We start from the raw sequence: 22,067 nt of genomic DNA, 5'->3' as shown, positions 1-22,067 counted from the left end.
TAAAGATTGGAGCGTAGGTGAGCGCAGGGTTTATGTGAGCGTTCACGCTCCGGTTGATCACCTGTGCTGTTCTGAGTCATCGCCCCTTCCTGTACTTCCTCCTGTGTGTGGTCAGGTGGGTCCGTCCTCCCCTGCAGCTCCGCTGAGTGGCCTTGCTGCAGGAGCAGAGCAGGCTGCTTGTCATTCTGCATTAGTATAATTTACAGGTAGAGGCGGCAGCGTTATAGACAGCTGTCAGGCGGGAGACGAGGAATCTGAAGAGGGCGGCCATGGGCAGTTTCTGCCTCATCCAAGCCGCACACATCCATCTTAATCAAGCCGGCCCTGTTCCGACAGCCTCTTGACCGGGAGGGAAGTCTTCAGTCCAAGCAGATTCGCTAATGTACTGTCAAAGACGAGGAGGGGCTCAGGAGGAAGAGGATGGAGGCGGATCTTCTTGACCCCTGTGTGGAGCAATCCTGTGACTGGAAGAGAAACGTGAAACCAAGCCAACTGCGACAATTTCCCCAAGCCTCCGAGGTGACCTAATTGGGTGTAAAAGTAATTAGACATAATCAAATCTTTAATAACAGTCGCAGGTTGGCCCCAGGTTTCATCGCACCGACTATTAAGGAGGAGGTCAAGGGTTCAGGCCTCACAGCGAGCAATGAGGACGCACATTAGCAGCCTTGTTGTACGATCCTGATTGTGACTCTGAACCTGCTTTGTAGGTCGTTCAGTGCAAGGTCATTAGCCGAATGTGGAGGAAGAGGTCTGTGGCGGCAACTGAAAATGTCATTACCTGAGAGGTGTGAGTCGTGCCTGCAGGGGAGGGAGAAAGCAATCTGTGGCCTCCGTGTGAGGTAACAAAATAGCCGCTTTCATCCGGTGAAAGTCTGAGGGGATGTAGCCTCTGGTTTGAAAAGTGAAGCCAAAGCAGGAGCGGCATTCCTCTCACAGCCAGTAGAGGGCGACTTTAATGAAATGCAGCTGACAGTTCCTCTGTTTGTCCTGAGTTGAACAATACCTGCTTGATTTTCTATCCCGTCTCATAAGGGATGAGCTCTGGAGTTAAAACTCTCTTGAAAATCTGAACACCTGCCTCCACAGACGCTCCTGTGCTCTCAGTGTGAATACTCCACTCACTCCTACCTAGCATACTAAAAACCTGCGCTCCGTGCAGCCTGTATTACACCTACCAGAGGCTCTTTTTTTGTTGTCTGATGAAAGCGCGCGATAGGCTTTTAGGACAGGCTGGCGAATGTGGATTCTCTATTCTAACGAATAATAGAGCTGAGTCTGAGTCTGTGAATGGAGATCAAGCTTGTCAGGATGAGGGATTTTGGGGACGGCGAAGGCTCAGGGACTCCCCCCAACCCCTCTCCTTTTCTCTCTTTCTGCTATAGCGTTTATTTTCTCTCTTTTTCTCAAACAAAGCGCTCACCTTTGGGTGTCAGACGGGTGGAAAGATGCCTCGGTGCACGTTGTCAGAACGTGATCTGAGCGCTCAGACGGCATTTCCACATCAAGGACATGTGTGAAGGCTGCTGCGCCGCGTCGACTCACAAAACACACCTCTTCATTCCTCCCTTTGTTATACTTTCTCTTTATTGTCTTCACCTTCTCAGTTTTCTCCACTTTGATCCCTATTTATCCGCCTGTCTTTCTTGTGAACACAGTTTATTCTTCTATCTTTTTAACCCTGTGTGTGTGTTTTTTCCTCTTCCTCACCTTGGAAGAAATATAGACTGATAAAAAAGTCTCACACAGTGCCAGTGTTTGAAGACGCCCCTGAAAACAAATTGCTTTTCTCAGACAGAGACTGCACAAACAGCCAGAGCCTCCTCTCTTTTGCAACACAACCTACAGGCCTTGACCTTTGACCCCAGTCCAATGAAGCAGGACTAATGTACTTGGAATTGGCCCCTTCTTCTTGTTTTCCTCCTCCAAGGTCCTCTTCCAGCTGCTTTGTACACACATGTGAGTGTTTCAGCACCACAGGCCGCGGACAGCTCCCATGCTGCTCACACGCTCCTACAAGAAGGATTTCAGCGTTCAGGGATGCTGGACAGCGCCTGTTGTTCGCCCCGGGGGCAGGCTGGCTGAACAGCGGCACGAGATGTCTTTACAAATGCATGGAGTGCAGGCAGGGGTTGTTCAAACACACTGAACCTTATGTTAAATTTAGGGCGATGTAGCTGCGATTCAAGGGGCGGCGGATCTGTCGTGTGCGGTCTGAGATGTGAGGGGAATAACTGCTGCGTTTAGCTGAAACTTAAACGTTAAATTTCTTATACTACGACATATTTTCACAATATTTGGAGATTTTTTAACAGAAAATTCATAAGAAATAACAAAAAGGTTGCTTTTTACAACCAGGAACTGGAGTGAAAGTGATGTAAGTGTTGCTCGATAAACCGAACAGAAGAGTATCCTTGAGAAGCTCTCTAAAATATACAATACATGCACATAAAGCTTTCACTTTCTCATCCAGACACTCTCACTTGAGGAGCAAAAGCGTCTGTTTTGTGATCCAAAGTGCCTGCAGCCAGTACGTTCAGCTTTATAGTTTAATTACTGTTGTGATATGAAATTAATGACCCGAGAGGCAGTATTTTAAGTAGCTAACTCTTAGCATTCATGCCACATCTGTCCTGTTTTCACCGTTTGCTCCTTATATATAAAAAACAAACTTTATGAGCCCATGAGGGTCGTTTTGAGAACAGTGAACTTCCTCCTGTCCCCTTAAAGTCCATAACTTGGCTTTCATAGAGCCCTGGTTTCCCTCAGCTTTAAGCAAACCACCTCACAAATGCAGCGTTTTATACGTGTAATGTGAACATTAAAGCCTTTACCCCAGGGTCCGCGGTGCAAGTCTTCTGTTTGGCGACAACGTTTACTTATTCAATCCAGAATAATTCCCTGAATGTATTCCAGCTCGAGGCTCAGACGTGCTGCTGTGCCGTACGTTTCTCCAGCGTCTGAATCCTCTCCTCCGTGCCACCAGTGAAGCTCATTTGTGGTGGATTATTAGCGGGTAAATAAAGTGGCGTGGCAAGTGCGTGTGAGTGAGACTGAGCTCAGAAGAGATTTTAGAGACTGTGTGTTCCTATGTGTGTGTGTCTTATTTAATAGACCTCTCCTCATCAGTCTGGGTCCAGCCGAGTCTTAATGAAACAATAACAGCTACAGCCAGTCGCCATCTGCTCTTAGCAGCACCGCTCCCTGCACACTCACCTCCTCAATCACTCCATTTCTCTCCTCATCCTGTGACACGTTTCTTTTTTCATTCACACTGAAAACACGCCAAACTTTGCCCAAATACAGGTAGACATAATCAACTGATGTGACCCAGTTCTGAGCTTATTTTTCAGCAAGCGGACTCAAAATCATTGGTTTGAACATTGAGGAAAAGATTGAAAAATCTCTAAGGTTTAATTTTATCAGCATGCAATGAAAAATTGTTCATCAGTGGTCTATTAAACAGCTGTTCTGGAGGTTTTGGCCCAAACAAATGTTCCTCAATTGATGCATTCACAAAGAAAATTACATTTCAGGTCACAATGGAGCAGCAAAGGGGCTGTCCTTGCAGTGAGTAGCTTATTCAAAGCCAGATAGCTCGCTATTAACTGAAAGCCCTCTGGTAGACTAAAAGCTCGAGTTTTTTAAATTAATATATTGATATATTTTTTCATGAAAAATTAAAAAATTATATAAATATATATATATATATATATATATATATATATATATATATATATATATATATATATATATATATATATATATATATATATATATATACATATGTTGTTTTTATTTTTTTTAACTACCTTTTTTTATTTTTTTATTTATATTTTTCACTTTTTTTTTTTTTTTTTTTAGCTAATTTTTTTTTTTTTTACTTTAAATGTCTTGCCAGATGTTGACCCTGTTTTTGGGAGAGGAGGGAATAGGACAGGGGCGTGTTTTTTAGTCCCTGACTGTCCTACTTGTTTGTTGTTCTTTATGTTGTTCTCTCTATGATAACACACAAACAATATGAAAATAAAAAATAAAAAGACTTTGATCACACAACCCCTGATATCTCCCCCCTCCCTCTACCTCCTCACCCACTCCCCGCTGTGACATCTCAGCAGGCGCTAAACTCCGCCCCCAGGGCCCCGGCCGTAACAATCACCATTAAACGACATGTCATTGCCAAGCTGTAGGCAATGTCATCCATTCTTCTGCGGCCATTTGATGGTTTTATATCACTCTAAATAAGAGTGTGTATGGCTGACCGACTGATTCATGGCCTCATTATATTGTTTGATGGCCGTGGTCGAGCGGGGGTGATTATGCCGCTGATAAACCGCGGCAAACGAGGGCCTCGATAGGCTGATAGGCTCATTAAGACGAGTATTGATCAGCAGCATTGACTCCACGTGTGTGGCTGTGTGTTGATAGTTGTCGATATTTCCGCATGTGTTAGGGTGCTGTGTTGACAGAGGTGTGAAATAAACTGAGCAGGTATCATTATCTGACTCCAGCAGCGTCTTCCTCATCTTTCCGGACTCTTCCTCTTGGATTTAAATATATAAACAGCACATATGTGAGTTTGTGTGCAGCTGCCCCCTCCCTGATGCTCAGATCTTTTCACAGCTCACTTACAGGTGCCAGCTCCTGCTCTTTATATTTAGTATCCACGGTTTTGTTGAGCGTTGAGGCGGGTGGCCCCGGCCAGCTGCTGGGACGCTGTTCAGTGTCAGCTGTTCCTGGCAGCGCGGCGGAGCGGAGGAGGCTTGTCATAACCTTGAATTGGAATTGTTTTCTATGTGCACAGCTGGTGAGCTGCTACTCTTTGTCGGGTTGTGATAGCAGCCGACACCAGACTGTGATTTGTTTAGCAGTGGGCACGCTGCAGTCCACGTTGGTAAGTGCCAGCTTCGACAGAACTTCACGTTCGCACTTTTGCATTATTTGTATTTCATGAGTTTTTGCAAAATCATGAATATCAGGACGGGGCAGCGGCTGTTTTTGGCTGCTTGTTTTATTTGCTGCAAATAAACCTCCAGTGTTCACCTTGCGCTCCTCTTTTCCCAGACTTGCTTTTTACTTATCGCTTTAAATGGAGCTGTCTCACCCTGCTGAACGCTCTTTGAGAAACGTTTTTAACATTCAGCTCACCGGGAGCAGGGGAGGTTAAAGAATTCTGAGCTACAGCGAAAAGAAAAGCAAACTTCAGCTTGTCAAAACAAAACCAGAGCGGCATGTTTTTCATGTTTCTTACATTAAAAGAGAACGGGAGACAAGGAGAGGAAATGAAAATGTGGTTTGTTTCGTTAGCTGGTGGAGCCGCTGACCCCGAGTGGAACGGCGCCAAACCAGGCCCAGCTGCGGATCCTGAAGGAGACGGAGTTGAAGAGGGTGAAGATTCTGGGATCGGGGGCTTTTGGGACTGTTTATAAGGTGAGTAGAGCGATCAGTTTGATCCAAATATTCAAGCGTATGTGAACAAAACTACACTTCTGTTTGAATAATTCCTGTAAATTTGAAGCAAAATGTGCTAAAAAGCTGCAAAAAGTCTGCTACAGGTTACTGAACATATTCCCTTTCACACGCTTCATCATGTGTATCCACGACTGCAGGCGTCTGCAGGCGTCTGCAGGTGTTTGTCTGTGTCTTAAAGTCAAAACCACCTCCCTCTGCTTCCTCTCCTCCATCCCCCGCCCCCACTCGACATCCGAAACAATAAGCGTGAACATCTCCCTTTGTGTGGACGCGTTTCCCTGACAGACACGAGTCTAGGGCGGCTCAAGGACCTGGAACAGAAACGGGGCTGTGCTTGCCAACTTCACTGCCCTTGGCAAAATGATTCCCAGCGCCCTCAGTCACCGTAAACTCAGAGAATAAATACATTTGCATTTTTCCCCGGTGGCTTTAAATTTTTCCCAATTACAGTCCTGAAAGGCTGAGTTAATTTCACAGACATATTTTACATTTATTAGCCAGTTATTTTGCCATTTAAACTCCCAAATGTGTAAAAAGAAAGAGGTCATGAGTTGAAAACACTAAATTTTAGCCATTAGAGAAAGAAAAATGTGAAAGTTTGAAGAAAACTTGAGGTTTCATGACAGAAAACTCACATGCGTGGATAGACTGTGCATTTATGATGATTGCTTGTATATTTCAGGGCATCTGGGTCCCAGAAGGTGAGACGGTGAAGATCCCTGTTGCTATTAAAATCCTCAACGAGACCACCGGTCCTAAGGCCAATGTGGAGTTCATGGACGTGAGTATTTATATGGTGACAATTTGTGACCGCTTTGGTGTGTGTGTGTGTGTGTGTGTGTGTGTCTGTGTGCCCCAGCCGTAAAGTCTCAGCCTTGTCAAAGGGACGGCCCAGCCTGTCACTTTGTGGGATTGTGCATTCGGCGGTAAATTCTTATGAGAGCAGCGTCTCAGTCGGAGGCGGTAATAAAGTGAACTCCGCCGTGTCGTACAGCCAGGCATGTATTGAACGAGACTCTATTAAAAAACAGCTCTTGTTTATGAGATATGGCTTTATTGGAATCCAGGAGTGATGGAAGAAGAGGAGGGAAGAGAGCCGGCTGGAGAGTTTCCAATCCTCGCCATCTTATCTTGGTCACTTTACACTCCTCCTCTTTATCTTCTCCATGTCTGCTCCAAAACACTTCAAGTCCTGTTGGTGTCTCACCACTGAAAGTTTCACCACTGTTAAATGTCTCACTCTGCAAAAACTGAAATCTTATCAAGTATTTTTGTCTTATTTTCTGTAGAAGTTGTCTTTTTTGACTTGATATGAGCCACATTCAGATGATCAGTCCAGAAAAACGTCTTGTTTCAAGTTATTAAAAGACAAGATATGAAAATTTTGGCCGACACCTATAGTAACATTGCTGTTATGGCTGATAACTGATATTTACAGATATAAAGAAAAAATAAGCAAAAAACAATCTGAGATGATGTGTCGAGGTAGTTCAGCGTTCGATCATGAGAAAAGACGACCATGGAGAGGATCAAAGGATGGAGCGCCCAAGACAAATGCGATGTTTTGTCTGTTTTTTGGATCAAAAACAGGAAGAGACATAAAAGAAGAGAGTCCACTCTTCTCAGGTAGTTTTGGTGTTTACATAGTTGGAGAAAACAAGATTATTTTGGTTTTGAAAGATCGTTCAGGATGCTCTAAAAATGGCTGGGAGCTAATGAGAAAATATCGGCCCATATCGGCGGTTACCGATACCTATACCAACATTGATACCGATATATCGTGAGGTCTGAATTGCCTGTAACAAGTTTAAAACAAATGCCAATGGAACAAGAAAAAGTTTCTTGTATTAACACATTTTTTCTAGTTTCAAATAAATTTTCTATCAAATTCCTCTTGTTCATTGGCAGATTTTCTTTTACTCGTTACAAACAACTCAGACCTCATTTTTGTCCTAAAATAACTTGAAACAAGACATTTTTCTGGACTGATCAGTTGAATGTGAGTCATACCAAGTGTAATAAGACAATTTTTACTTTAAGTAAGACAAAAACACTTGATAGGATTTCAATTTGTAAAGAGTCACATCAAAGAAGTCAAAAAACAACATAGAAGTTGTCAACTCTCCCTCTGACAAAGATTTCTGCATTTGTTAAGCTGCAGGTAAAAGCTATTTCTTACTGCATTCGACAGTTTCCCAGTGGGAGGAAGGGCCACGAAGAGAGCAATAAATGCAAATGTGTACTAAGCTCCAATAAAACCCTGGAATAGAAAGAGATTTTCAAGTAATATGCAGCAATTCTACCTTGTAATGGAATCACTGGGCTCCATTTTTGCGTTGGCTATCCAGTTTTTGCATTACATTTATGAACTCTCAGGTGTTTTGGTGACTTCTGTGCCCATCAGAGTGAGAAACAGAGCAGCGACTAATCAGTCACGTGTGGACACCGCGGAAGAATCCACAGTGTGGGTTAAATCAAGTTATCCACACCTTTAGGACTCATTTCCATTTTTCCTCCCCAAGAGAGAAAACTCGTGTATCATAGCTCCTCTCTTCCATATATTTCCCTCTCTGCCCATTTTTCCCTCCTCTTCTGTCCCTGCACCTCCCTTCTCCTCTTCTCCTCTTTGCCTGTTCCTCCCAGCGGGGGGCTCTGTCCATCCAGAGCCAATATGCTCTGTCTGCCGGCTTGTTAAACAGCAATCTAAAGGCAGGCTCACGCCTCGCCACTGGGAAACTAGCCACTGGAGTGCCGGCTCCAAAGAACCCACACACACAAACACACACACACACCAAAGCAGAGAGCCCTCGCTACGACAAAAGCCTCCCCAGGTGGCGGCGACCTCGCATATGATCGCCGCGGGGTGGTTCGCCACTGTCGGCAAACACGTGAATTTGAATGAGGAGGTTGATTATTTGACGTGCGAAATGCTAAAACCTTAACTCTCATTTAAGTGTTTTGCTGTACACACACCTTCAAACACACACAGCCCAGTCTATCACGCAGTGTGTGTGCGGTTGTGTGTGAGGTGGAAGTGAGCAAGTGAGCGAGATGGGAAAGGAGGGTCAGCCGGCAGTAATGGAGGTCAGCGCTCAGGGAGATGAGAGAGAAACCACAACACACACACTCTCTCTCTCTCTCACACACACAAGTCTTCATAGAGTAGAAAGCTGGAGCAAGAGTTTAACCCGACATAGTTTACGACTCCCGGGTCTTCAGGGATCACACAGTGCAGGAAAAAAAACACTCCTTCCTCCTTTCTACACACACAGATATCGTCTTTCGCTCACTCCTCTCCTTCCTCCTCCTTTTTTCTTGATTTCCTTTCTTGATCTTTGAGTTGCACCCAAAATGTCAAGTTTAAGGTGTCAGGAAAGCAAAAGACGGATAAACAGGTGACGTCATGGATGAAGTGTTTCATATTCTACTTTTTTGCAAAGTTTCGTCTATAGTAAAAACAGCAGAAAATAACAAACGAATAACGAACAGTTAATGCGCCCCATGTACAGACAATCATTCTGATGAAGTATTGATTAGGAGGAGCTGAAACATGCCACACTTTCTTCAAGATTCCCACCAAAAAAAATGGGACTTTAATTGATTTAAGTCATGTGACTTTGGAGCAAACCATCGCTGATTTACAGGGATTTTTTCACACGGTTGACGCAGATTTTTCGGACACACACAACGTGATTTAGTTTATCTAGATTATTTTTTCTGTAGTTTTTAAAACACCTTTCTCATGTTTGAATTATTTATTTGAAGATGGCAAAGTTGAAATTTGAGAAATCAGCACAAAAATCGCAAATTCCAACACATGATTTGCAGTTTTTGCCTATTAAATAACGTAACCAATAGGGGTGGGAGAAAAAATTGTTACACGATATATTAGGATGTTTTGTTTGAAAACAAAAAAATGAGGATTCTTTGTCAAAAATCCATTTTTTATTGATCAAATTCAAAATCTTTATTTTAGTCTAGAAAAAAAATACCTCTTTTCTCCAGCAGGGGGCGAACTGATTCTCTCTGACTCACGTGATGTGCATTTTTTGGGAAAATATGGCGCCTGATATCATCTGTAGACATTGTCATCATCATCTTTCGCACATAGTGTTGTTAAAAAAAAAATAAAAGATTGCAAAAAAAAACGTAAATACTGAAGAATCACAACTTAAATCAAATCGGCATCCCAAAAATCACGATATAATCGAATCGCAAGAATAGCATATCGTCCCAGCCCTGGAATCTGTTCACTTCCTGTATTAAATGAAAGTGAAATCTCAGCTAAATTACTCACTGTAAATTTGGTTATTGCTTGAATTTAATACTTAAAACAGCTGACATGAGATGTATCCCTAATTATAGACTCACTCTTCTGAAGTCGATGTTTGTGCCAGTTGTAGTGTCGTCTGCAGTCGTATAATGTCCCACCGTTTGGGCAGGGAGCAGCTGGTTTTATGAAGCAGAGATGTAGTGGCACCACTTTTGGCCAGGAGCTTGTGTTTAAATCAGGGCACTGAAGGTGCCAAAGTCTCTCTCTGGCCTTTAATACCCCTACTGTTTAGAATTAATCTACTCATACTCACACTGCCACCGCGCTGCCTCTGAGCTCATTCTTTAGCACCTAAATTTAAAAAGGCACCTCATCTATCTATCAGCCGCCCCAGGGCCAAGCCTGGATATACACCTCCTCGACCGGTCGCCGTATGCAGAGACAGCCACAGAGTGTGTGTGTCCTTGAGCGTGTGAGTGTTTTAGAGAGCTGCCAAGAGAGTGTGTCCGCATGTGAGAGGGAGCGAATGAGCAGGAGAGGGGCAACGGGAGACTGAAGTGAGTGTTTTTTAAGCGACGGCTCCGAGTGCAGCTTCTGCTCAGCCGTAATGCACATACACGCCGGGGCCACGAGTATCAGCCCTCGCCATCATAACACTTCATCACCAGCACACATCCTTCTGCTTGCTGCTCCGCAATAACAATTACCCAACGTCGAGTCCCAACTGTTCAAACCTCTACGTCCATCTGCTGCAGAGAGGAATGAGCGCGATGAGAGGGGAGAGGAGACATGAGTAACATGGCGTGCCATGCAGGAGGAGAAGCTCCAGAAATCAAACACAGACAGCTCATCCGTCAGTCAGCGTGGTGTTTTAATTGTGTTGGTGTGTGAACCTTTGTGTTTCATACATGTTAAAAAATAGATGAAAAGGCTGCAGCTTTGAAGATTTCTGCAGGATCTTCTCCCACTGTGGGAATTCTGTGTGGACAGATGCAGAGCATGCAGATGCACAAGGCTTAATTTATGCATTTAGCTCCACCTCCAGCAGGAAGTCTGCAGGATAACAGACGCACGGACAGACTCGAAGAATTCCTGTCTATCTTATTCTTTCTTTACATTCAGAGCAACACCAAAAGTCTCTTTGCTGCAAGTTTCTGAATGAGTCACATTTTGGTAGCATATGCGTACATCATTGTCTGACTCACTTCTCTCTTTAGAAGCTCTATTTCTGACGTTTTATCTCACACTATAATTGGAAATTGGAAATTTTAGAAATGCTCAACCTTGGCTCCACCAATTATAAACCGGATGTTTTATTTCCTCTAGACTTCTGACGAATTGTCTGTGCACTTTTTAAAGGTCTGGATTCCTGAATGTTGACTCATCAGTGCACATTATGAATGACTTGTTGTTGTAAAGTATGTCTGAAACTATGTCTGGTTCATTCTTAGGTTAGAAATATAGAGGAAAGGTTTCACAGCAGAGTTGTCCTCTTTTCTTTAACCCGGTGGTTCTCAAATGAGGGCGTTTGCAAGACTTTTCTGTGGGGAGGAATTCGTCAGCAGTAGCATGAAGCTAGCACATCTTTAGCAGCTTTTTTGCTGATTTGTTTTTAGCAAATCTTTTATTTGAAATTAAGTTTATGTCTTTTTAGTGTTAAGAAGAAATGTCTGTCTAGTGTTAAATTAGTTATTTGGGTTTGAGAAAAGCTCTTTATTTTGTTTCCATAAGAGGGAACTTTAAGTTGACAGTTACTTCTATGTGCACAAATCCTTCCCTTTAACACATCTTTAGTTATCTTCATGTTTTAGTTGATGCAGTTATGTTTTGTGCCTCTCAGGGTTAACAACAATGTTATTGTTAAAAAACAGAGGTGTCAAAAGTATTCACATTCATTTCTCAAGCAGAAGTATAGATACTAGGGTTTCAAAAGACTTTTGTAGAAGTTGAAGTATCAACTCAAGCTGTTTACTTCAGTAAAAGTGCAAAAGTACTGGTTGCAAAACTACTTCAGTATAGCACTAAACAATTAATTCAACCTGTTTTCAGAAAAAAAAAAGTTTGGTTGTTCCGTGGTCAATTTTTGGAAACGATACTTTACAACAGAGGCAACATCTGTAAAGTTTTGACAGTCACAGAGCAACTGGTGTTTTGGAGTTAATAGCGACTATGCTAACTGGTGACTCTCAGCCGACAGTATCAATGATTAACAGCCAAGAGTCACAAGTTAACAGGGTCACACTTTACACTGATACACCAGTGACGTTTGCGGGTAAATAACTATGGTCTGGGAGGGTTTCTGATTTATTGACACGTTTACATCCTGGTTTGTCACACTCTGGTACGTGTCCACGAATAATGCAGTCATCAGCATCGAGTGACAGTTGTGTGTTTAAATTCCTCTCTGGGTACACGCTGGAAACGTCTGTCCACCTAATATCTGTCCACTTGCTGATCTCTTCTGTCCACTCACTGCTATTTCACAAACCTGGGAGCTTTTTACCATCCGTAAAAGTCATGATAATTATTTTAAAAAATGTGTTTTTTGGGTGGTTAACTCCTCCACTTCAGTTGACAAACCATTATACACTGCAGTGCTTCTGCACCCAAGTTGAGCATGCATCCGGCGTTGTTGATTAACAAATACTATCTTCATAAAAGTAAAAGTAACTTGTAATGGTTTTACGTTTATACATCTCATCCATCCACACTCAAATTCACTTTTACTGGATTGCATGATTTCAGCGATTCAAGGATAGGTTTTCACTTTTTTTGGTGTGTGTCTTTTTGAACCATTACAAGCTGGAATGTAACAGGAGTGAGGCTAAGTGTGGAGTAGAGAGTTCAGGTATTTGCCTGAAAATGTAAGGAGTAGAAGTAAAAAGTATAGATGCCCAAAATTTTACTTGAGTAAGGTAATGAAGTATTTTTACTGAGTTAGCAAAAAATAATAATTTCACAGGGTGCATGACTGAAAGAAGTTTGAGCTCCACTGCTTTACTGTAACAACCTTCTTAGTCCCCTTTCTGTCTTTCCCCGCCTCTCACCCAGGAGGCCCTGATCATGGCCAGCATGGAGCATCCCCACCTGGTCCGTCTGCTCGGCGTCTGCCTGAGCCCCACCATCCAGCTGGTCACCCAGCTCATGCCCCACGGCTGCCTCCTCGACTACGTGCACGAGCACAAGGACAACATTGGATCGCAGCTGTTGCTCAACTGGTGTGTCCAAATCGCCAAGGTAAGTGGAAACAATCAGGTTAAAAGAGGATGGCATCTGTTGGCGCCGCCGCGGTTGGTGTGCGGCTGTTCTGTTATGTTGCTGAGTGTGAGGGCTGTAATGGCTTTTATAGGTTTTGGTGCATATTACAAGAGACACTGCTCCCTCGGCCAAGCCGGCATCTGGCGGACATTTGCACTGCGGCGCCTGCCAAGTTCAGCGTCACCTCAGAGCTGAACCTGCTGCAGAAAACATGTTATTTCAAAACGATTTATGCCTCGGAAGCAAACCATTGTGATCTTAACTTCCTAAAAATGAGTGATGGTGCAGAATTAATGAATTAAAGCGCTCACAGCGGCTTGAAATGCACTGTGTACATTTGCTTACCCAAAGAACATTTGGGTTATGTTTGCAAATGAAGCCGCTGAAGACGGGCTGCTTGGAAGTGTAACTGCTGGGTGAGATTTAACTTCTCTGAGTTATAACTCTGGGATGACAGTAGGCTAGCTATTACATGCTGTGCAGGCAGACATCTGCTGTGATACAGAGGCATCACCCCATCAGCTCTGGAAGCAGCAGCGGCGAAAAATGATCCGACAAAAGTCTGATTTACTACCGGCGCTGATAACAACAGTGTCGATCGTTACAAGAGAGGATTTTAATGCGTTCTCTCAAAGATGTTTCTCCTCTTTTTGAGCTTGTAGGTAATAAACTCTGCTTCAAAGATGAGTGTGATTGAAATTACGGGCACATACTTCAGCGGTCAAGGGAAATACTCCACATGGAGGGACGAAGCATCTGTGTTGCTCCGCTTCTGGCTGTATTTCAGGAAAAACCGAGGAATTGCAACATCATTCAAAGTGGGTCCATATCTCAATTTAGTATCATGATGCCATCGATTCACATGAAGTAGACACTTTGTAAAAAGACGTAAAACAGGCAGAAACATGTAGCTGAAGAGAGCATCCGTTATTTGACAGTAATACCCATCACCACTTGTGCTTGGAGACCCATTTAAAACCCATCCTTTGGACTATCAGACGTGATTTGGAGTTTAATCTTTGGTTTCATCCATCTAAGTCAGCGATAAGAGCTTTGGTTTCACAGGTGAGGGTGGGGTTAGCGTGGCAAGGCTTAACCCTTTTGCCCCCATGATGGATGATTCCCAAGAGCTTCAGGAACGGGTTACTTAAGCAGGTACTTATTGCCATAATTGGATTCGATTTCACCTGTGGCAGCACGGCAGGGGGGGAGAGGAGTGTCAGTTTCTGAGCGGTTTCTTTAAGAGAAGAAGAGCTGGAGAGATTATTCACAACTGTCCACCACGGAGGTTATCCTGTAAATAGGTTCGTCTGGATTGATTGGAAGACTCCTTTTCATTTTTGTGAGTTCTTGATGCAGATTGTGGATAAATGAGGGCGACTGATTGATAGGAAATCAGAGAGTGATAATTAGTTTTACAGAGCGAACCGGTGAATCAATTTGTGGGATCAATGGGGTCTCTGTTAGCTGTTGAAAGAGCCGTCATTTCCATTATCGGTTCCAGTTTGGTCAACAAAGGGTAGACGCAACCTGGGGCTCGATGTGGAGATATTCCTGAGTATAACCACAGTTCATTGCAAAAAAAAGGAAATCTTATCAAGTGTTTTTCTCTTATTTTCAGCAAAAATTGTCTTATTACACCTGATATGAGCCACAATTAGCTGATCCATCCAGAAAAATGTCTTGGTCAAGTTATCTAAAGACAAAATGAGGTCTGAATCGCTTGTAAATAGTAATTTTTGTTTTGAACCTCTTAAGACCCGAGCGTTTGCCCGGTGTGCATTTTTTAATTCACTTTGCTATTTGGGATAAGTAACTAAATTTGGTCTTTGTACAGAAAGTTTGAATATTTTTTGTAATGAGTTCTCTATTAGGTGTCTGTTAATAGTGTTATTGTACTTTAACACATTGTTTTATTTCCCTAAAATGGGTGTAATGTTGTGATATCACCAAAAGATGGTGTGGTCTGTTTCCCAAAATGTGGCAAATCGCTCAAAGGTTTTCGCCCTGGAACCCCATTTTTCTGTCCAATTGGGCCTCTCAACCACACAAACATGGCGATTGCACCCACGTTAACTCAAATTATTTTAAACTGATAAAAAAGTGAAGAAATGAAAAAAAAATCCGTTTAAGTGGAGCTGGTGTTGGCGCGATGAAGCAACAAGTCACTGTAGCAACGGTTGCCAACAACAAGAACAATGGCCGACATCTGGCCAACGTTGATGATGTTGTTGATGTTCATGAAGTAACGAGTCCACCTCATCGTCCGTCCACACAAACGACTCAATTTTATTTGTTTTTTTAACCATCTCCTCACTCCATTGGCTGCTTCCTCTTCCTGTTTTTGACTGCACATGCTCACAACTGTCTTCTATAGTTTTCACATTTTACTAACCTTCCACTTATTGGCCAGGCTTGGCTTTGCAATCGTTTTCAGTTTTGCCTCTTCGTATAGACAGGAATATTTCTGTAGTGTGGACAGATAATTTTTTTGAACAAGGAGAAAAAAACAACCATATAGATGTGGTCCAGGCTTTAAAGGCAGAAATGTAATGTCAGCATATGTGGATGCTGGGTCTTAAGAGGTTAACTAACTTGAAACCAGACATTTTTCTGGACTGTTCAGGTAAATGTGGCTCATATTAAGTCTAAAAAAACTTTCTCTGTTAAAAAAATGCCAAAACACTTGATAAGATTTCAGTTTTTTTGCAGTACACGTCTGCCGTAAAGGTAAACAACTGCATTACTGTCCCATGGAGCCTGGTTGCTAGCATAACTTTAAAGCTATCTAAATAAAACACAACCTGAGAATAACAGCCTCTGAATCAGTTTGGCTTAATTTGATTCCACCTCCTACTGCTGCAGATCCAGCAGGGAGTCCATGTAACAGCGTGTGTTTTGCAGACCACACAACCTTCAGCCCTTGGAGTTAAAACGCTCACAGCGTTGAAGGCAAACAGCTCAGTTCTCCTCTGTAATATTAGCCTCTTGGATCCTCCTCACAGGGCCTCCATCTTATCGCCCCGAGGTGTTTTCCAAGCCAGAAAAAGCCTCGCTGCTGTTTGTCCATGAGCATTAGTATGTGTGCATCTCTCTGCAGCCCGGCCCAGCACATGCCCATGTGTGTTTGGGCATGTGAGGCAAATAAATAACCTGGAGCCCTCTTCTTTGAGTGATCTCTGCGCTCTCAAGGTAATGATGGGGAACCTGTCCTCGAGGGAAAGTGCATCCTTCCAAAGACACACAATTTTCCAGCAAAGGGGAGAATAATTTTCTCTCGCTCTTCAGTTAGCTTTGAAAAGGCTTTTGTCAAGACGGAGGGCAGAGGAGAGGAAGAGGCGGTGTTTAGAGAGAGCGTGAGAGGAGCAGGGAGGGCAGGAACACATTTCCAAATCTGAAGGGTAACACGGCGCTTATTGTTTGGAGGAGATTTATGTAAAGCAGAGACGATTGATGCCACTGACAAATCAGCTAACAGTTAGCTTAGCTTAGATGCAAAGTGGAACATCCTTGTTGCCATATCTGCTGGAAAGTAACTGTATTTCTTTTCCGCCGTACTCTCGTGGCAACTTTCCAGCCCGCCGCTGCCATCACACCAGCACAAACACGCAGCCGTATGTGGGCTCTGACCCGGGCAGGTGACCGCTGCGCTGCAAATTGATTGGCCGCGGCCTGTCGCCAGGCAGTGACTCTTCATCACTGAGTGTTTTGGGCATTGAGATAATGGCCCCCATTAATCTACCGCCACACTCAGGGCTGCCCCACTCCCACTGCCACACACACACACACACACACAGTCACTGACGCTCACACAGTACAGGACAGGACACACACACAGGTCTCTATAGATCTGTGTGAATGGCCTTTAATTTATTAGTCTGGATCTTTCCTTTCCTTTCTTCCACTTCTGTGTCCTTTCCTTCAGGTCTTTGCCTTTCCTTACATCCTCTCTTCTTTCCTTCCTTTCCTTCTGAACCATCCTTCTCTTTCTTATTTTAACCCATTTTCCTCTTCCTCTAAAGCCTCCCTTTAGTTTCATTTCCTTCACCCTAATTCTTATATCTCTCCTCTTCCCTCTTTCCTCTTTTCTCGTTTCCTCCTTCCCTTTCATTTCCTGCTTTCCTCCCCAACATCTACATCTCTCTTATTCCGACTGTTTCTGTTTCACACACTCAGGTTAACTGAGGTTAAAGTCTGCCCCACATCTCCCCGTACATCCCTCCCTCAGGGCATCATAACCTCCAGTGATAGTGTGTGTACCCTCCGTGTGTTTCCCGTGTGTGTGTGTTGTCGTGAAGACGCAGAAAACTGACCTCTTTTCTCCTGTCTTCCTGTCTTCATCTCCTTCTTGTTTCTATCTCCTCTTCATCACTCACTAACTGAATCTCTTTCTCTCGCACAGGCGGAGTATTTTTTTCATTAGGTTTTGGATTATTAATGGAATAATTAGGTTTGGGATGTATTTTAATGAACAAATCAATCACTGAATTAAATATGGGATCAGGACTGAGTGCACGCGAGGCTACGGGAGTCTTTTAATTTGGCGGTCCTCTCACTTTCTCTCCCTCTGTCTGCGTCTCTCCTCGGGCTCGGTGTAATGAAAGTAGAATAGATTCAGCGAGAGGCCGTCCTGATGTGAAATGATTGGCTTTGGCAGAGGAGCTGGGGCTGGACGAAAGGTCTGGATTGGTTTTTGGGGGAAGGGTGGAGGGGACTGTTGGACAGGTTGGAGGAGGGGAGCGTTTCGGTGAAGCTAGGGAAACCTCCAAACTGAGAGTCTCTGGTGGCTTCATCAGTTTGGAGGATGAGATTTGCTCTTTATTTAGTGAAATGATGAATTTTTATACTCCAAAAGCTTAAAACTGCTGTGGTCGAACATTGATAGAAGTTTGATCATCAAGTTGTACACTGCAAAAAATTGAAACCTCATCAAGTGTAATTTTCTTATTACACTTGTTGTGACATGACATTGACATTTTTCTTGACTGGTCAGGTGAATGTGGCTCATGTCAAGTCTAAAAAGACATTTCTACTGAAAAGAAGACAAAAACACTTGATGAGATTTCACTTTTTGCAGCCTACGTTTTAAAAACCGTCAAACTAAACCTCCCCACTGCTCTAAATTCTGTTAGGTGTAAGATTTGTCTACTCTAAACTGATGCTGTAACACACATGAATGTAAACACACACACTCACACACACTAACTTGTTCTTTTCTGGCTAAATCAGCAAACATCCTCCTCACTGCTTAGTCAGGAAAAGGAAAAGTCGAATCTCTGTACTTTTTCTGATCTTTTACCCCATTTGTGTGCATCCATGTGTGCTCTACTGTGTGTTAATATTCCTTGTGTGTGTGTGTGTGTGTTTGGATTTGCATCCTGTGGCGTCCCCCCCCCCAGAAGAAGCCACCTGAAGGCGAAAGGAGATCCAATCCGGTCAAGCTTAGTGTGGAGCCCTCCGTGTCATTCCCTCCTCTCCTGCAAACGGCGCTCGGTGCTGAGCAAACACATCTCGCCTGTACTCATTAGCCCGGCCTTAAGACTCCTCTTCCTCCTCCTCCTTCTCCTCCTCCTCTCCATCACACAGCACATATCCTTCATCTCCCCTCACTGGAGGATGGATTTCAGTCTTTGCTTTGAATCAAATCGCTCCCTCCCTCCCTCCTCCTCCTCCTCCTCCTTCTCCTCTCCTCGTGTCTATCATGTCACTGCATCTCAATGAGTCCAACGTCTCTGCGGACGCCGCTCATGCAGGCGTGGACACGTGGATCCAGTTACTGCTGCTCGAATTGCCCTGATTTTCTGTTTTTAATTTCTCATGTGACATGTTTGCAAGCAGAATACTGAAAAGCTTTTATTTCTCTTCCTTTAGAGTGTTAAAGAGGACAGTTTTACAGACACTGGGTCCTGGAGGTGTCCTCATAAGAACTCACAGCGGAGACAAAGTGGAGTGGAAGAGTTTGCATCCTAACTTCCCAAAGCAAACTGCAAAGATTAAAGCTCAGGAATGACAAACAGGCGGTAAAATGTTCAAATGATTGATTTAGAAAGCACCGCTCATACATCCAGTTTCTTTTATTCCTCCTAAAACACATTACACTAAGTTATAGTGATTTTAATTCTGTCAGCAGCAGGCTGTATGGCACTGATCCATGTGCTGCACTTCATTTCCCAGAGGCTTCATTAATAATGCAGCCCCACAATTCTTTGCATCTCCGAGCTTGTCAGGAGACGCACGTCGCGGGCGTGATTACCAAACAGAGTGTTTGACTTAATAAAAAAACAAAACCAAGCATAGCGCACGCTGAGCCGTTCCCCACACTCCGACACACATGATCCTGGGAGTGTGTGCGCGCACGTCCCTGCTGATGCAACAAAAACGAGGAAGACCGAGAAGGAGGAAGAGTGTGAGGCCGGCGGAGGGATAAGCCTCCCGGGTCTTTCTAATTATCTGTAAGGATCAGCAGCGCTCAAGGATGCATAAGGGGAGGGATTTGAGCGCCAGATCCAGCAGGGAGGTAGGCCTGATTGGATCGGTCACCTCAGCACGCACACACCTAATACTCTCAAGGCCTGGAGCCGAGGCTCATTAGACACAGATATATGCACGATTAGCTGTGGAAATTCACAGGGATTCTCCTGGAATTGTGTTTTTTCTCTCCTTTGAATCATCTCATGTCGTTTCCACAAAGCAGACAATGGGAAAACAACTGCAACACTCTTCAGCGACTCTCACGGTAAACAAACAACACCTGAGTTAACGTCAACAAACTAATTCGTCCCCTTTAGCAGAACCACAAGTAGCCACAGCTAGAGTCACGACAGCTTCTCGCTGCGATAATCATCAGCTGCGATTAAAAATTACAACTTCTCAGTGTCACAGCGAGCAGCGGACAAATTATAGGCATTACTGTGAAGGTTGGATGTGGCGGTGAGAGTGTGGCCGGGTTCTCAGAGCTGATGTTCTGGCTTAATGCAGTTTGTTTCAGCGGTCCAAACCTGCTATTATTTACATTTAACATTTGTTAGTTTAAAATAAAATGATGCAAAGTTGACAGAATTTTTATCCCTGATCAAAAAGTTTCCTCCTCTCCAGCCAACGGGAAAAAAATATTGACATTTGCTCATGTAAATTTGGCCAGCAGCGGTCTTTTATTGCCTGCACGGTGACATTTTGGAGGGATCTCTCCGCCTCTCAGGGGAGCAGGATCATGGCGGCGGAGCTGAGATCTTTTTTTTTTTTTCTTTTTTTTTTACATTTTCACTTCTCTCTCCCGTGAGGTGGATTTAATTAAGATCTGAAGACGTCAAACGACGTAAAGTTTCCGACCAATCCCGGAGTCCGCTCACACTCGTCTCAGGTTGATAGATTGGTGCATTTTTTCCTGCACTGTGGTTTCACAACGGATGACTGCAGAGCAAATGGGGCCTGCACCACAACTGCTGGATCCATTATTAAGCTTCCCAAAGCATCCTGGGACTTTTCTAGAGCTGCATCTTGGCTACCTCTGCATGTATCGTGAACGGGTGGCTCCGTTTATCCGTCTACTGTTGCGTGCGAGGATCCAGCCTCCCAGTCTCTTTCACGCTTTGCTGCAAAATGTGAATTCTGGATGTTGCCTCTCCCTCCTCACACACGTGTGCCAGCTCTGTGGGAATGCCTCACCGTCTATCTATCTCCCGCGCAGCACACACATGCATGACGGACGACCACCTGCGCCACCTGAGCAGAGCCATTGTGCGTGCTCCTTATCGCGCCGGTCCCAGTCCTCGGCATGCGGACAGTCCCACATTGTTGCTGCCACTTCACCCATTCGGAGGGGCGGTTTCGGCACCACATGTGGCGTCCTTATCGCTCCCTCTGAAAACAGGCACCTCATCCTTTAGGTCCTGTAGGAAACGGGAAACTAAGCTTTTTTTTCTGCTTTTCTTTAACCGAATAAACTGCTGCTTGTTGATACTGCGAGTGTTTGAACCCAAGAGTTGTATCATTAGGAGTGTTTAGCTGCCAAGCAACACCAAAAGATGCTCTAAATCACTCTGCAGCCATTTTCGTGTGATTACTGAAGGAAGACCTGGGTTAAATTCATAACCTCCTGTACACCGTCATGTCCATCCTCCTCTTTCTCCACTTACCTTCCAACAGCTCGGCTTTCTACCCAGCTCATTTTTTCTTTCCCCGCTGCTTTTTCACCTCCCGCTGAGTCGCACAGCTCCAGCACCGCTCCACTCTCCTTTCAAGCCTGTTTTCATCCTCTTGTTTTCCTCCATTACCAAACAGCTCAGATCTTTTCTTCCCTGCTAGCGAGGAGGTGCTAATGGGTCGCGGTCCAGCCGTGACCCGGCCTGTTGCGTGCTTCAGAAGACTTTTAGCCTCTGTAAACAATTCAGGACTCCACAGAGATAAGGGAAAAAGACTTTTACTCATGTTTGAAAGGAGATTTTTTTTTCCTGCTTGGTAGCCAGCATCGGGTCAAAAGAGGATAAGCTTGAAGGGGTAATTATTCAAAACAAACCACGTCCAATCATAAGTCATTCAAAAACAATTCAAAGTAGCTCTCTGTTTTTAATAATCTATCTTCTGCATCATAATAAATCAGAGTCAAATCAGGATCTTTGGAAGTGGAGCATGCTCAGTCCCACCTTCTGTTCTCTCCCATGTCACCCTCACATGAGGTTGTACATTAGGGGAGACCGGGTAAGTTGTCACATGAGTATTTCACTTATCTTCCCCACCAAGGGCGCAACTGCTGAGCATCAATGAACCATTTGATCAACCCAAAGGAAGAAATATTAGCTTGATATTTTCAAAATAACCTTCTTTCAGATAAAAATCCTGACAGTGATACATGTAGACTTTTAAAAGGAGAGGTTAAGGCATCCTGTTGTAGCCAAGTCATTGTTCTGTTGTAAGCTAACTTTAAGCTAGTGCTACCTTTAGCGAACATGGTAGTGTGGGGCAACATGTCTCAGTCATTTTGGGGAAAGAAGACAACCAGAGGAACATGTTTGAAAAAGGATTTACATTAAAACAGAGGATCTGCTTATTAGCAGTTGGCATTATA

At 43.9% G+C, this 22,067-nt stretch overlaps 1 protein-coding gene across 3 annotated transcripts in view; it reads left to right on the top strand.

Moving 5' to 3' along the window:
- LOC141785767 (receptor tyrosine-protein kinase erbB-4) overlaps positions 1 to 22,067 on the top strand; it is a 218,184-nt gene that overhangs the window by 177,441 nt on the left and 18,676 nt on the right. For 2 of the 3 annotated variants that reach the window (XM_074664236.1, XM_074664234.1), the window contains exons 18-20: positions 5,308 to 5,430; positions 6,155 to 6,253; positions 12,797 to 12,982. In XM_074664236.1, the coding sequence (XP_074520337.1) occupies positions 5,308 to 5,430; positions 6,155 to 6,253; positions 12,797 to 12,982 (408 nt within the window). The remainder of the gene's footprint in view (positions 1 to 5,307; positions 5,431 to 6,154; positions 6,254 to 12,796; positions 12,983 to 22,067) is intronic. The other variant, XM_074664235.1, reaches the window with a different exon arrangement.

The sequence above is a fragment of the Halichoeres trimaculatus genome, unplaced genomic scaffold (genome assembly GCF_033239565.1).
Source record: "Halichoeres trimaculatus isolate MK-OKI-2021-1 unplaced genomic scaffold, fHalTri1.1 fHalTri1_scaffold_24, whole genome shotgun sequence".
In the NCBI taxonomy this organism is placed as follows: domain Eukaryota; kingdom Metazoa; phylum Chordata; class Actinopteri; order Labriformes; family Labridae; genus Halichoeres; species Halichoeres trimaculatus.
Note: the sequence above shows the minus strand (reverse complement) of the source record. Positions and strands in the feature narration are given on the sequence as shown.